General features: G+C 39.2%; 1 protein-coding gene, 1 long non-coding RNA gene and 5 other non-coding genes across 9 annotated transcripts; 1 reads left to right on the forward strand and 6 right to left on the reverse strand.

The window, feature by feature from the left end:
* Positions 1-357: 357 nt before the first annotated feature.
* Positions 358-3,403, reverse strand: LOC139637223 (uncharacterized). Its single transcript, XR_011694569.1, has 8 exons — positions 3,108-3,403; positions 2,671-2,755; positions 2,442-2,484; positions 2,174-2,238; positions 1,838-1,911; positions 1,291-1,346; positions 1,045-1,101; positions 358-446 (listed from the first exon to the last, which is right to left on the reverse strand). It is a non-coding gene; the product is annotated as an uncharacterized lncRNA (long non-coding RNA).
* LOC139637709 (small nucleolar RNA SNORD65) lies at positions 1,182-1,255 on the reverse strand. The gene has a single exon (XR_011694676.1). It is a non-coding gene; the product is annotated as a small nucleolar RNA SNORD65 (small nucleolar RNA).
* On the reverse strand, positions 1,423-1,500 carry LOC139637705 (small nucleolar RNA SNORD49). Its single transcript, XR_011694673.1, has one exon. It is a non-coding gene; the product is annotated as a small nucleolar RNA SNORD49 (small nucleolar RNA).
* Positions 1,994-2,067, reverse strand: LOC139637704 (small nucleolar RNA SNORD65). Its single transcript, XR_011694672.1, has one exon. It is a non-coding gene; the product is annotated as a small nucleolar RNA SNORD65 (small nucleolar RNA).
* LOC139637703 (small nucleolar RNA SNORD65) lies at positions 2,324-2,397 on the reverse strand. Its single transcript, XR_011694671.1, has one exon. It is a non-coding gene; the product is annotated as a small nucleolar RNA SNORD65 (small nucleolar RNA).
* LOC139637702 (small nucleolar RNA SNORD49) lies at positions 2,561-2,632 on the reverse strand. The gene has a single exon (XR_011694670.1). It is a non-coding gene; the product is annotated as a small nucleolar RNA SNORD49 (small nucleolar RNA).
* A 124-nt stretch (positions 3,404-3,527) lies between the features above and the next one.
* On the forward strand, positions 3,528-12,863 carry rab34b (RAB34, member RAS oncogene family b). 3 transcript variants are annotated; one of them, XM_071505787.1, is made up of 12 exons: positions 3,528-3,776; positions 4,780-4,837; positions 5,273-5,513; positions 6,058-6,149; positions 7,398-7,463; positions 7,973-8,074; positions 9,585-9,649; positions 9,799-9,850; positions 9,952-10,033; positions 10,747-10,837; positions 10,963-11,070; positions 12,388-12,863. In XM_071505787.1, exons 3-12 carry the CDS (start codon positions 5,466-5,468, stop codon positions 12,447-12,449), a joined length of 768 nt encoding a protein of 255 aa, XP_071361888.1. In that variant the 5' UTR covers positions 3,528-3,776; positions 4,780-4,837; positions 5,273-5,465; the 3' UTR covers positions 12,450-12,863. The 3 variants fall into 3 exon arrangements, with proteins under 3 accessions (XP_071361888.1, XP_071361889.1, XP_071361887.1); XM_071505786.1 differs by lacking the exon at positions 3,528-3,776 and having other exon boundaries at positions 4,578-4,837; XM_071505788.1 differs by lacking the exons at positions 3,528-3,776; positions 7,398-7,463 and having other exon boundaries at positions 4,576-4,837.
* Positions 12,864-13,381: the final 518 nt, after the last annotated feature.

Genomic DNA, 13,381 nt, shown 5'->3' on the forward strand with positions numbered 1-13,381 from the left:
AAACGCTCAAAGCACAAAGGATCACGTACAATCTGAGGAGTGGTCTGTTTGGTTGTAGTTCTCACTCAGGATCCACTTTCTTGTATTGAATTACACCTCACTACTAATACTACTGCATTTTAAAAGGCTCCTGTCAGGCTATTCATGAAAGTTACAATCAGAACTGAGGAGTTTATCCCACTGCACGATCATTTTGGAGGATGCAGTCTCTGATGCTGCTCAACAGTAGTGCATTATACTGACAGGCGTGTCTTTTACATTAATGAGGGAAACACCGCCATCACTTTTAGTCTGTATTTGTTTTCATGTGTAATAATGGTGGCTCAAGAACAAATTGCAGCTGGAGACATTTCAGAACGTTTTGATAGAAATATTTAATCTGTTTTCACATGGTGCCAAATGTCTTTGGATCATCCAACTTCAGAGCAGCTTCCCTGAGTCTTCATCTGCAGAAGAAATTGACCCAGATTAGATTTGGAAAATTAAAACCACAAAACGTCCTGTGGGTTGATACACAGCTCATCTGGTCCCCACTGAGTACACTGCTGCTTGTTACGATTGCTATTCAGGTCCGATCAGATCTGAGATTTCTATAAAAACACTTGTTTGGAAAATCAACTGGCAAATCCCTCCTACTGTTGACCATTTGATAAATTACATAAATGCATACAATCCTCTCTAGCTTCAGATGTAGTTGCAATGTCCAGACCACCACACCTGTTCACCATTGATCACTGTTATTCACTTATTTTTCTTTCCATAAAGCTGCAACTTTTCTCAAGATTATACTTCACTGAAAAAAGAAATACCAGAAATCAGGCTGACTTTAGAAAGAGTTTTGTCTGGAGCAGCTTTACTGTTGATTTCTATCAGCACTTAGTGTTGAATTGATGCACTTTCTCCAGCAGGGGTGATCCTACACAGCCCCTCTGCAGCATTTTGGGTGTTTCTCACTGACAGTGCAGGAGTCTGCCCAGTTCTCTAGTTAAATGAACGTCAACGTTTTGGCATTTTCATCTTATAAGTAAATGACATGGATCTTACCTCTTGAGGACTGCAGGCATACCGAGGCAGAGTCGCTGCAACCATCTGGATCCAACTCTGAAGCATAACAAAGAGGAAGTTGGTCTACAAATGTGTAAAATAATGTGCAAGCGAGCTAATAAACGCTGCCATTTAGTGTTCAGAAAACCGAGAGTCACCACTGAACAATCTGCCGGTAATTCCAGCTATTTCAGTTTAGGTTTCATCATAACAGACATCGGTTATTTACTACAGCTGAAAAGCTACCTGTCAGTCACTCGACAGCAGAGTTCAGGCATCAGCATCAGACATCACAATGTCACCTGGAATCAACAAAACAAGGAAAATTTAGGACCAAAAATCTTTAAAAAAAAAAATCTTTGCAACACAGCTTTAAGGACTCAGAAAAGTGGATTAAAAACAATCGTCAGTTGTCGCATCTGACGGCACTTCCTATTCCAGGTTTTCATCACTGACAACACTTCATTTACCTCCGAGCAAATTAGCTTTTCAATCAACTCACCATTGTACAACATAAGTCAAAGTGCTTATATTGACCATTTGGCAGTATTTTATTTTACCAGTATCTGGACAGGCCAGATACATCCACATGACTTTAATAGGAAGAGCTGAGGATTTGAAATCTACATGCAGCTTTGAAACTGGTGACATGTTTGTTCAGTCATCAGGAACCTCTGAAGCCTGCAGATCTGGTGCTAATCAACCAGGTACTGAGCACTTTCACTGTACAAAGGTGAGCTTATACAAAAAAAGCTTATCTGCAAAGTGGATCTAAAAATCTAAATGAACTTACAGGGAGTGTCTCAAAGCTGCAGCTGCACAATATAAGATGAATCACTTTCTTTCAGAGGAATCTTCTGGCTCAACCTTGAGAAAACAGAAAATTCACAATGTTAAGAGATGAGCAGTGATTAAATCCATTCGAGACAAAGTGCTATAGTTATTATATGTTCAGAAAACTAATGATCACCACTGAACAATCTGCCGGTAATTCCAGCTATTTCAGTTTAGGTTTCATCACAACAGAAGCAGCCAGTTGCCATATTTTTTATTTATTTAAAAAAAAATAATAATAATGGCAAACAAACCTTCACAGAAGCACCACACCAATCAAAGTGCGTTAACTTACCCACTGTGTAAATGGCTGGTCCTCTGCAGGTCCATTTCCCTGGTCTCATATTATGGCGGCTCAGGCTACAGAGGGAAACATACCAAGGTCACGATTTATGAACGGCGACAGTAACATTTATTTAGACAGGTAACAGAACTGCATCATAACGTTCAGAAAACCGAGAGTCACCACTGAACAATCTGCCGGTAATTCCAGCTGTTTCAGTTTAGATTTCATCACCACACTTTGATGTTTTACTCAAGGAAAAGTGCATCTTTAAACCAACCTCAGTCTCGACTTTGCATCATCTCGAACGGGCGCATTCTGACCTTCAAAAAAAAAAAACTATTAAGTTTCATTGATAATACATTGAGATTGCCCTTCAGTGCAGTTTTTGGAAGCTCAGAACAGTGAGTTAGAAACATCGTCAGTTGTCGCATCAGACGGCACTTCCTATTCACAGTTTTCATCACTGACACATCTGTACGGAGACGTCGGTTTGACCTGTCACTCACCTCCTGCCAGGGACTCGAGAAGACATCGTGACTCGATTATTGCCTTTATCGAACTCTTGCAAGGAGCTGCCGCACTGACGCCCACCTGAGGAAAAACAAGACATTCATGGTTTTAAAATTGTGTCCACATCACCACTGCCAGGGACTACAGCCGGGCAATAATGTCAATATTGGACAATATATGTGGAAGTGGGGCTTAAGGGGGGGGGCAATTACAATAAAATGCCATCTTTCTAAACTCATTTCCCAACATCTTTACAGATATTACATCAGTATTACTGGGAATTCAATTCACAAACAGCCATGGCTTCAGTTTTATCACAGTGATATGATAAATTTAGATATTTAACATGCTTGATTTCAACATAACACCTTCAAAATGCAGAAGTGACCTTTACATCTTTACAATAAAACACAAGACGCACAGTAAACCTCACTTTTGTCTTTTTTCCTGTCCATCCTTCAGTCCTCTACACGTGGCTGCTTGAGGCCTGCGACGATCTGAGCAAAAACTGCCGTTTCACCGCCGCCACCGGGACCACGTTTTCACCCGAGACTCAAATACAGTTCAACCAACGAGTTGTTTTAATAGTTACTACTGCGGCCTCGTATCTACTAGACTCTGCTTAAAAGTTCAGCTAAAACTGATGCGATCCGATGCGGCTGTACACACGAAAGTCGACCCGGGAAAGGAGCAAAATGTGGTCCGGGACGGTTTTAAAGCCAAGCGACCGTCGCGGGAATAATACGTAAGACGCACAAACTGACGTAAAAGGCGCTTCTCGCCGCCTGCTGCACCGGAGTGTGAACTGCATGGCTTTTGTTTTTTTTTTTTGTTTGTTTTTTTGTTTTTTCAATTTTTAGTTTATGGTCAGATGTCGCACTTGGACATAATTATTTCTAGTTCTCAAAGGAAGGGATCAGGCAATAAAAAGACTCTTTCCCAGGTGTATTGAGATGTGGATGAGAACTTATGGCCAAATGCAGATTATAGTGATATAGTTATATTATATTTCTATATCATGTTATCCGTACAGTGAATATGTATATAAGATACTTCAAAGACAGTAGTGATCCATGTTGTGATGCCACCATTATCTTTCAAGGTTAGTGCATAGCTGGTTTTTCCAAGTAACCAAATCCTGTATATTTATTTCACTACATTCCAAAGGTAAACACTGCAGCTGCTTAAGTATCCTGCAGTCATCTGGCAACTAGCTACTTTGCATTTTAAGATTACATACAAAATATATGATTAGTAAATACAATTGATACAAAATTCTCCTCAAACTACCTAAAAGTGTATAGCAGTTAAAATGAGCTCCACCTTGACCAGCTATGACATATCTTACACATGATAACAATCCAGTAACTAAATAATAATATATAATAATATATATTCTGAAAGGTGCAAGTTTACATAAATACGTAATTTTAATTTGGAAATTTGTAATAGCTTAGATTTAGGTGAAAATAACTTTTATTCATCATGCAGTATTCTACTTAAAACCTGTTCCAACAACCTGTTGATTTGGACAAAAGAAATATACTACAAATGAACTCATCCTTTTTTGATTGTTACCTGGGCTTTGTTGTCCTTTATTTTTTTGTTTTTCTTTTTACTCATTTTCTCTTGGTTACATGTTTTTCTGTTCTAATGCTCTCGATCAAACTGCCTTCCTGATTGTATGACCTCATAAGAGTAAAATAAAGTCATACACAAGGACAAAAGAATTCATGTTGTGTCTTTACTAAAGGGTCATGAAGATATATAAACACATCCCCTCTTACCTCCCATTATTTTTCACTGCCTACTGTCAACTGAACATGACAATTAACATAAATTTAACAAATATTCAAAAAGGAAAAAAGTAGCTACATCTTATTTGGTTTTGCAAAGGAAGCTTTAATCCTCAGTAAGTTGAGAGGGAATACCCTGCGGCCTCGGTGTGGTGCTGTTTCACAGGTTACCAGCTGGTTTTCTTCACTGGTTACATGGAGACTGCTCAGCCTGTGTGTCTGTCTGTCTGTCTGTCTGTCTGTCTGTCTGCCTCGGAGATAAACTGTGGAGACTCAGCTCAGCTGATGCTGGATGTGTTTTCTTGGCAGACTTTGGATATCACATCACATCTCCAGACCCAGAACTCGTTTCCTTCTGCAGTTTCAGGTAAAGTTGCTAAAACTTACTTAAACACTTCTGTATTTACACAGCGTTTGTTTTACATCAAGTTTCTTTTTCTTTCCTGCACTGCTGATGCTCCGTTATTAATTTGCAAACATTCTGTTTCAACCACGCCTTTCTTAAATCTTGACCTATAAATGGTCACTGAGAAATGTTACTGTGGAAAAACAAAATGCTTTGGGGTTGTAGTTTTACCACACAACAAGGTTATACACAACTGGGAAAAGGTTTTGACACTAAAAGTAAAGTAAGGACAAAATAATGTCATGAATAGTTTTTCCTTTTTCCTTGGATGTTCATTAGGGGCATGTGGATGAGAGTTCACTGCAAACTGTTTCTTTTCTTTTCAGATAAATCTGATTTACAGACACTGCATATTGAAGCCAACATTTTAACCTTTCGATATTTGCTCTATTTCAGGAAAAAAAGTCCTTAATTGTGCCCTTCTGTGGCTTTGTGGAAGGAGCGGTGAGAAAAAAAGCAGAAAAGCTTAGGTGTGTGTGTGTTTTCTTGAAGTGAATGAAAATCGGTTTACTGTCAGTGAAATCGGCAGCTTGAAGACGTGACTGTGTGTGTGAGTGCATGTGTGTGTGTGTTGATCTACCGTAGCAGCATGTTGCCACCTGTGAAGAAGGACCGGATCATTACTCAGCTACCAAAGGTTAGTCACACACACACACACACACACACACAGTGTAATGCAATTACAGCTAACAGTGTTACAGTTGATGTTGAAGTTATTTAGGGTCTTGAATGGCTTCTCTGAAAGTGGATGACTGCAAATTTGCAAAAACTGCCAATGTCCTCATAAAACCTGCAGCCACAGTTTTTTTTTTTGTTTGTTTTAACTCCTCTTGAAGATTGTCAGTGCTCCTCTGTGTTTCACCACGTGAATGAAGCCCAGTAGATACATTTTAGAGTGTTATTGTGGTCAAAATGAAAGCGAGGCCTGATTTAATGGCTAATGTAAAGCTGATCATTTTGGATATACAAGGTTGTAACTGGACAGTTAAGCAGATCTAATGAGCCAGAAGAAGGCAGGGTGGTTTTAACATGGGACATTACTCCTTCTCTTATTTTTAAATTTAAATTTATATTTTTTAATTGCCAGAAAACTGAAATTTAGTTTCTTTTACTGTCCAATTTGTTTTTTCCTCTAGTTCCTTTCTGTGTCTGACTGTTTCTTCTTCACACTTTGTTTGTAGTGTTTTAGCCCAAATGCAGCATTGCACACTAAAGATGGCTTCCACCCACATGTGAAGGCTGCCTGTCAAGTACAGAAGACGGGCACAGTGAGGTAAGATCGCAGAGACAGCACAGCCTGCTACTACACACGGTCTGACATGTGTTTGAATTAGTTAAACTAGTTCTGGCAAGGCCCTCTAAGTCATGCTTTGTCTGCTGTGTCAGCTGACAGCCATCGACCACACCCATCACAGCTGACTTGGTGGTCTGTTTACAGGATAAGGCTGGTGGTGCTATATTTTCCTCCTTCTAATGAATCACATAAAATTGTCCAACACCGACAGGTCTGTCTCTCACTGCTAACTACGTAGTAGTAATTCCTGTAAAGAGAAAAAACAAAAACAAAAACAGACCAGTCATAAATATATAGTTTTATATTCTTTAAACAAACTCAATAAATTCCTAAATCAGCTGGGCATTGTAGTTTTAAGCGAACGTTACTCAAACAGGCGTAAGTAGCACATTTGTTGGGGACTATTTCCAGCCGTGGATTAATACACATTTGATGCCCATGTTTATCATAATAGAGGAAGCAGTTACCCAGTGCAGCGATGTGGCTCACTAGCTTTGGCAGACTTTCACCACACAGAAAGTTGTTTTTGGTTTTTTCATGGGATTTGTTGACCATGAGATAAATATAGAATATCATCATTACCTGTTCAAGGCGTTACACGTACTCTTTATGCTGATGTTTGATTTGTTACTGAGCCTCCATCACCCTGATCTCTTCCTGCCTCATTTCCTCTTTTCTGTGCAGCTTTGATAAACATTTTGTCAGAACTTACAATGATAGCACCCTTCCATAAGTTTAGTGAATTAAACATGAAAATAATCAGTCGGTACCTTCCACACAAATCTTAAAGTCAATAAATTCTTTATAGCATGTAAAAACATACCCTTTTTTTGGATGTGATAATCAGATTTGCTTACACAAAATCTGGCAAATAAAATTGTTTTATAAATGTTGATATGTTTTGATTTTTGCTTGACAAAAAATATTTGGAACAAATTTGTCTGAGTCCAGTGCAGAAAGAAAACCTTTCATCCTTAAAATGTCTCAGTCCTTTCAAATTTGCCTTAATTTGTGAGATCAGGGTAAAGGCTGTTTCATGCACAATTCACCTTAATAAGAATGGAAAAAGTTAAAGAGGCTTTTGAAGCATAAAATTAAGGGTTAATTAGTGTCAAATCCTGCAAGTTGTTTGCAGCGATGTCCACATGTTGTTGATCATGGTGCTGTGTACTTCCTGCTGTTGTTGCTGTGTGGAGTCATGATTGACAATTGACTTTCTTTTCCCAGCTTTAACATCGCCAAGGTCATTGTAGTGGGAGATGTTGCAGTTGGGAAAACGTGTCTGATCAGCAGGTAAGAAGCAGTCATCATTCATGAACGGCTAAATCGATTAGAGGAATAAGAGGCAGCTTTTAGATTTTTTCATTCTGTCTTGTGCTCAGTCTGATTTGACTCTATTACTTGTTGAAGTGTTTTTCTGTAGCTGCAGTGGGGCATCATTAAAGTTTTGTTTGACAGAAACATGGTTCAATGTATGACAGACACAACTCGTGCACAGTCAACATGTGCTCAGAGCTGAGACTCACATTTGCTTTGGTAATTGTCCAAATCATCATTAATGGTTTAACTGAGTTTGTGTGAGTTACTCCCACGATGATGCAGGAGTGAGATAAGGAAGCTGGAGTCAGTTAATGTACATTCATTAGATTTCCTGAAGTCATTTAGGGCAAATGACATGTCATTTTTTTGACTGTTGACCAGTCAGAATCATCAACTTTAGGCCTCAATTTGGCCAACACAAATCTTTCTCAAAAAAAAAAACAACAAAAACTGGTCTCATACTTTTCCTTTGTTTCTGTCAGGTTCTGTAAGGGTGCGTTTGATAAGAACTACAAAGCAACCATAGGGGTGGATTTTGAGATGGAGCGTTTCGAGGTGCTTGGTGTTCCCTTCAGTCTACAGCTGTAAGTATTTTGCTATATCACAGAGAAACACTCAGTTAGACAAACTAATTCACTTCCTGTGTTGACCGATCATCAGGGTCAAATTGGTCAACAAGGTCTGTTTAACGCTTCCTATCCAACATCTTTTCAAATACCCTGATGAATGTCTGAACAGTCTGTATGCAGGCCTAAATGAGACCACATGATAATGTACAACTATCTATGCAATTCCCTTAAGGTAATTCAATAAGTTTCTAATTATGACTGTCAGTGGGCCTTAAATGACATGTGTTTCCATCACTGTGTTGGCTTCAGTCATGCATATAAGAGCACGTGTAGTATTAATGTAATTTTCAGGTTAATATCCCAGCGAGACAGACAGTTAATGAGCTGAACACAGAAGGTCAGTGTACATTCATAGCTGTGACATGACCACGTTCTTTTCCTCGTCTTCTTCCCCTTGTTGAGCCTCTAACCCATGCTAGAGATGTGACTCTATGGATGGCAATGCCAGTGTGTCGATTGCTCTGTCACTGTGTTGTTGAAATAGCTCAACAACTCCTCAATGGATTGGCGTGATAGGCTGTGCAGACATTCATGGTTCCCAGAGGATGAATCCTACTGATGTTAGTGACCACCTGACTTTCCCTCTAGTGCCACAATGAAATATCTATTGCCCAACATTCAAGTTTTCCTGGACGAACTGTTGTAACGTTGGCGATACCTGAACCTTACCTTCGGTGCCATCATCAGGTCAAAACATCAATTTGCTCTGTACTTTGTTTCATGACTGTGAGGATGATTTCTTGAGGAGATGAGAAGAACTTATTGGAGGCCGGAGAATTTGACAGATATGGAATAATATAGTAGATACTGGAAGGTGGAAGCTCAGTTGAACATTTTATTATCGATGATCAACGGGCCAATAATCAGCGAACATGCATTCAGGAAATGTTGACAGAGAGCAACTCTTGAACACAGATCTTATATAGGTTGTAATGTGTTTTAACAATATACCTGACCATACATAGTAACTCCTGACTACTGTAAGTCAGTATCTTCTTGCATATCTGCTAGACTCCCTGGTGCCATGTAAGAAAGCAATCATCATCACATTGTCAAGTGCCAGTTATATAAGTACAGGTTAGACAAAGGCCCCAAAAAAAATTCCACTATCAGTGACCAAATACCTGCAAAACTAATAACATTTTCCTCATCTTCAGTTGTACTTTTTGCTTTGTTCTAATTAGCAAATGTTTTCATGCTAAAAAGCTAAACTAAGGTAAATGTACTGTAAACATAATACCTGTGTTAGCATAGAGGTTTTATAAAGCTGATCATTGTAAAACACCTATACAGCTGTATTCTCAACTCCTTACTGTGTAAGTCCATAGTCACGACCAAACACTGCACCATCACTGGACATGGCAGCAGCAGGATCCTACCGCTCCTCTCTTCTCTTGCCCTCTCCCCTTCATTTCCCATCAAATATACCAACAAGAACAACTAAAGCTGCGTCTGATGGTTTCAGGTGGGACACGGCAGGTCAGGAACGGTTCAAGTGCATCGCTTCCACCTATTACAGAGGAGCACAAGGTGAGTTAGCCTCCATCTCTGTAGTCTATTTTTGCACCTGTCATCTTTGACTAAATGATTCAGACTGTGTTTAATCTCCATCCTTCTTTTACCTTCTCACACACTTTGTTTTACCTCTGTTCATGTTGGTTGTCTCTTTACATCTCCAGCCATTATAGTGGTTTTTGACTTAAGCAGTGTGGGCTCATTAGCACATGCCAGGTAAGGAATATTCCATTACTACCTAATGATGATGCCATTAAAATGCCACTGTAACATTTACAGCTGTGTGTGTGTGTGTGTGTGTGTGTGTGTGTGTCTAGGCAGTGGCTAGAGGACGCTATGAAGGAAAATGACCCATCCAGTGTTTTACTGTTCCTTGTTGGTACGAAGAAGGACCTCAGTGTGGGTGACATTTTTCAAAAATTACCAAAAATTTGTGTCTGGGGTGAAACTAATTAAGTTACATTTGGCGATTTGCTGCTTTTTCCTGTTTTATATAACTGAATTAAACATGTTTAGACTCTTGGTTGGACCAAAAAAAAAATAAAATTAAAGATGTTATTTTATTTTCGGCTCTTGGGAACTGTGATAAGCATTTAATAGTTTAATAGCCATTTAATAATAATAATAATAATAATAAACCAGTCAATTCATCAATAATAAAAAAATATTATATATAATATATATTTAAAAAATATATATATAATAGTGATAGTGAAAGAATTTCCAGTTACAGATTTTTTTTATTTATTTCATATGCATTTTTAAATTTGTAATGTAATGTGATTGAAACATGAAACAATATAAAAAAAATTCCATGAACATTTTTAGAGCCCAGAGTGATGTAATTGTTTTGTTTGACCAACAATCCAAAATCCATATTGAGTTTCCTGTGAAGGAGAAGCAGTAAATTCACACATGAATACCTGTAACCATCAAATGTTTGTCACGTCTGCAGATTTAATCGACGAATTATTGCAGCTCTCTTTGCTTTTCATCTCACTTTTAGTTTGTGATGAGCTTAATTCTGTACTGACCAATGGTCTGAAGCTTGTTGTTTTTCTTCACCACTCTCCTCCTCCTCCCTGTCCCCCATTCTGTACTTGGCTCTTCAGTCTCCTGATCAGTTGGCTAACATTGAGCGGGAAGCCATCAGACTCTCGGAGGAAATCAAAGCAGAGTACTGGGCTGTGTCTGCAAAGTCAGGTGGTCAAACTCACATTAACATGAACACATCCCCAACTCCCACAGTCATCATCCCATCACGCTTTTCATTTTCAGTTTTGTCCTGTTTTGGTCTCACCAAACTCTCTCCTCCATCTTGTTTGCAGGAGATGGCATCAGGGATTTCTTCTTCCGTGTGGCCTCTTTGACTTTTGAGGCCAACGTTTTGTCTGAGCTCGAGAAAAGTGGGTCGAGAAACGTCGGTGACATTATCAGTAAGTCAGTTCACTCCGGAAATTCTCATTGTTCAGAAGGCAGCATCACACTTTCGATTATTTCTTAGATTCATTAACCAGCTTATTAGTGTCTCATTTCTGGGAACTACTGTGTCTTCCAATGACAAGCTCTTAGTAATGATGACAGTCTTGGCCTTTTCTCAACCCACTAAAAAATGTGCGACCCTTCAGATGTAGCTGAAGCATTAAAATCAGTTTCTCATGGCACACGAGCCCAAGAATTATTTTATTTTTACTGTCACCAAATCCCATGAAAAACCGAAATAGTTGTTTAGTTCATCTCTCAACACTAAAAACAAACTCAAAAATATATAGTTTCAATTTCAGGAAAGGCTGAGAAAACATTACTCAAAACAGAAGTAAAAAGTGCTTCCTCCGCAGGGGACTATTTTCAGCTGTGGATTAATACAGATTTGATGCTCTAGTGCAGTGGTTACCAACCTTTTGTGCTTGTTACCTAATAAAATTAAAGATGCCCTCATGAGTTTTTAAACACACAGAACACAAACCAACAAACAACAAAAAATCTAACTGTTACTTACTAAAATGCATTGTGTGTGCCCTTGAGGTCTTAAAAACCTGTTGAATGCATTTTCTTCCTCGTAAAACCTTGCAGAGATCTAAAACTGCACTTGTTTACAGCCAAGCAGTCTTCTTCTTCTTCACTGCCTTTGTGGGTAAACTGCTTCATTGCCGTGTTACCACTTCCAAGTGTCGATCGGTGGAGGAGCGGGAACTGGTCGACCAGTCTGTGTGTGGCATGCTTTGTCGTGCGTTTGCACAATGCAAACCAAACGGGTGCCCACTTGTAAACACCTTGTGCCACAACTCACAGAGGCCCTTCGAGCAGCGTTTACTTGTGTGACGGGTTATGGAGTTGTGAGGAGTTCAATCGAAATGAAAGGACAAAAGTATCGAGTGACAAAAGACAAAAATGACACTTTTGTCATTATACTTTTGCAATCACTGTGTGACCACTGCTCTAGTGTTCGCAACTTCCCACATCCACTTGAAATAAGCTACATTGCCAATGTTTATTGTATTGAAGCCATATGTCTCCCTGTATAACTGTGGCTCATTTACGTGTTTTTAATCGTTTTTAGACAATGTCGTTTGTAGGATCAATGTATTGTTGGTTTTGATCTTTTCATGGGATTTGTTGACAAAAGGAAAAATACATAATATTGCCAGCCTCATTTAAATCCTTCCCACAGGACATCCCATCATTCTTCTGAATAGGAAAATAAATAAATAAATAGATAAAAGGTGTTTTATTCTTATTTGTGTTGCACACAGGGATCACAGACAGCACAGAAGCAGCTCATACACCAACCAAGAGGAAATCCAACTGCTGCTGATGAGAGATGAGAGAATGACACCGTACCAACTCCACGGCTCACCGTACAGGAAGATAAAACTGAAACACGGACTCTGCACGCTCAGTGCAAACATCATGAACAGACCCAATAAACAGTGATGTTGTATCTACTACATGATTATGTATTTGTGGTGCTCTGCAGATGGCCTGAGAGGGAATCAGCTTTAATCCAAGTTGTAGGTTTGACATAATGGGTTGTAATCTGAGGCTGTAAACAAAGAGACGTCAGTCAGTCAGCAGAGCGACCAGAGTAGTGTCCTCTCAGGAATTTCAGAGCTATAACAAATAAAGCTTTGTGATAGGCTTGGTTACGAAAACATTTATCAAAAGAGGAAGATGACTCTCCTCTAGATCTTTTATTAAACTGCCTTTGGATGATGCTTTCCTAAACACACTGTGTGTCTGTCTGTCTGTCTGATAGAACATTTTTCTCCCGTTTCGGATGAAATGTCAGGGCCAGACCCGATGAATTCTTTTGGTTTCCTCACTGGTCTCCTGTCATGTGTCTGTGCTGCTAATGCGTTGCGTACGCAGGCTCCCATGACCACGGTCGTACCCACAAACACATCTCTCTCCTCTGACATAAGGGTTCTCATGATCTCAAAAATGGAGGGATTGTTTACAGGGAGAGAAACGAGCAGCGAGTTACATCTGAGGCCAATCGATTCCATGCTCAGTAGAGAGAGAAGTGTGTCCTCATATGAACCCAGATATACACAGATATACTTTGATTATAGCTCATAGATTATGGATTGTAAATGACCAGGTTTTGATCACTGTGTTCCTTTGTCCCATTGAAATGGGATGGTGTAGAGAAAGCACAGGTTGGGAAAATTCTTCACATTCTTAGTTAATCATATTTGCTCCATGAAGAAAATCAAGAATGCAAAAACACACACACACTTGTATGTA

This window comes from Trachinotus anak, unplaced genomic scaffold, assembly GCF_046630095.1.
Source record: "Trachinotus anak isolate AG129_WGS33_773 ecotype Australia unplaced genomic scaffold, CSIRO_AGI_Tana_v1 ptg000020l, whole genome shotgun sequence".
NCBI classification, from domain to species: domain Eukaryota; kingdom Metazoa; phylum Chordata; class Actinopteri; order Carangiformes; family Carangidae; genus Trachinotus; species Trachinotus anak.

What these genes read in the sequence shown, in the direction of transcription:
- rab34b (XM_071505787.1), top strand. Translation starts at nt 5,466, where the DNA reads ATGTTGCCACCTGTGAAGAAGGACCGGATCATTACTCAGCTACCAAAG. An exon ending in TCATTACTCAGCTACCAAAG is followed by an intron (nt 5,514 to 6,057) that starts GTTAGTCACACA and finishes CTTTGTTTGTAG; the next exon opens with TGTTTTAGCCCAAATGCAGC. An exon ending in GTACGAAGAAGGACCTCAGT is followed by an intron (nt 10,034 to 10,746) that starts GTGGGTGACATT and finishes TTGGCTCTTCAG; the next exon opens with TCTCCTGATCAGTTGGCTAA.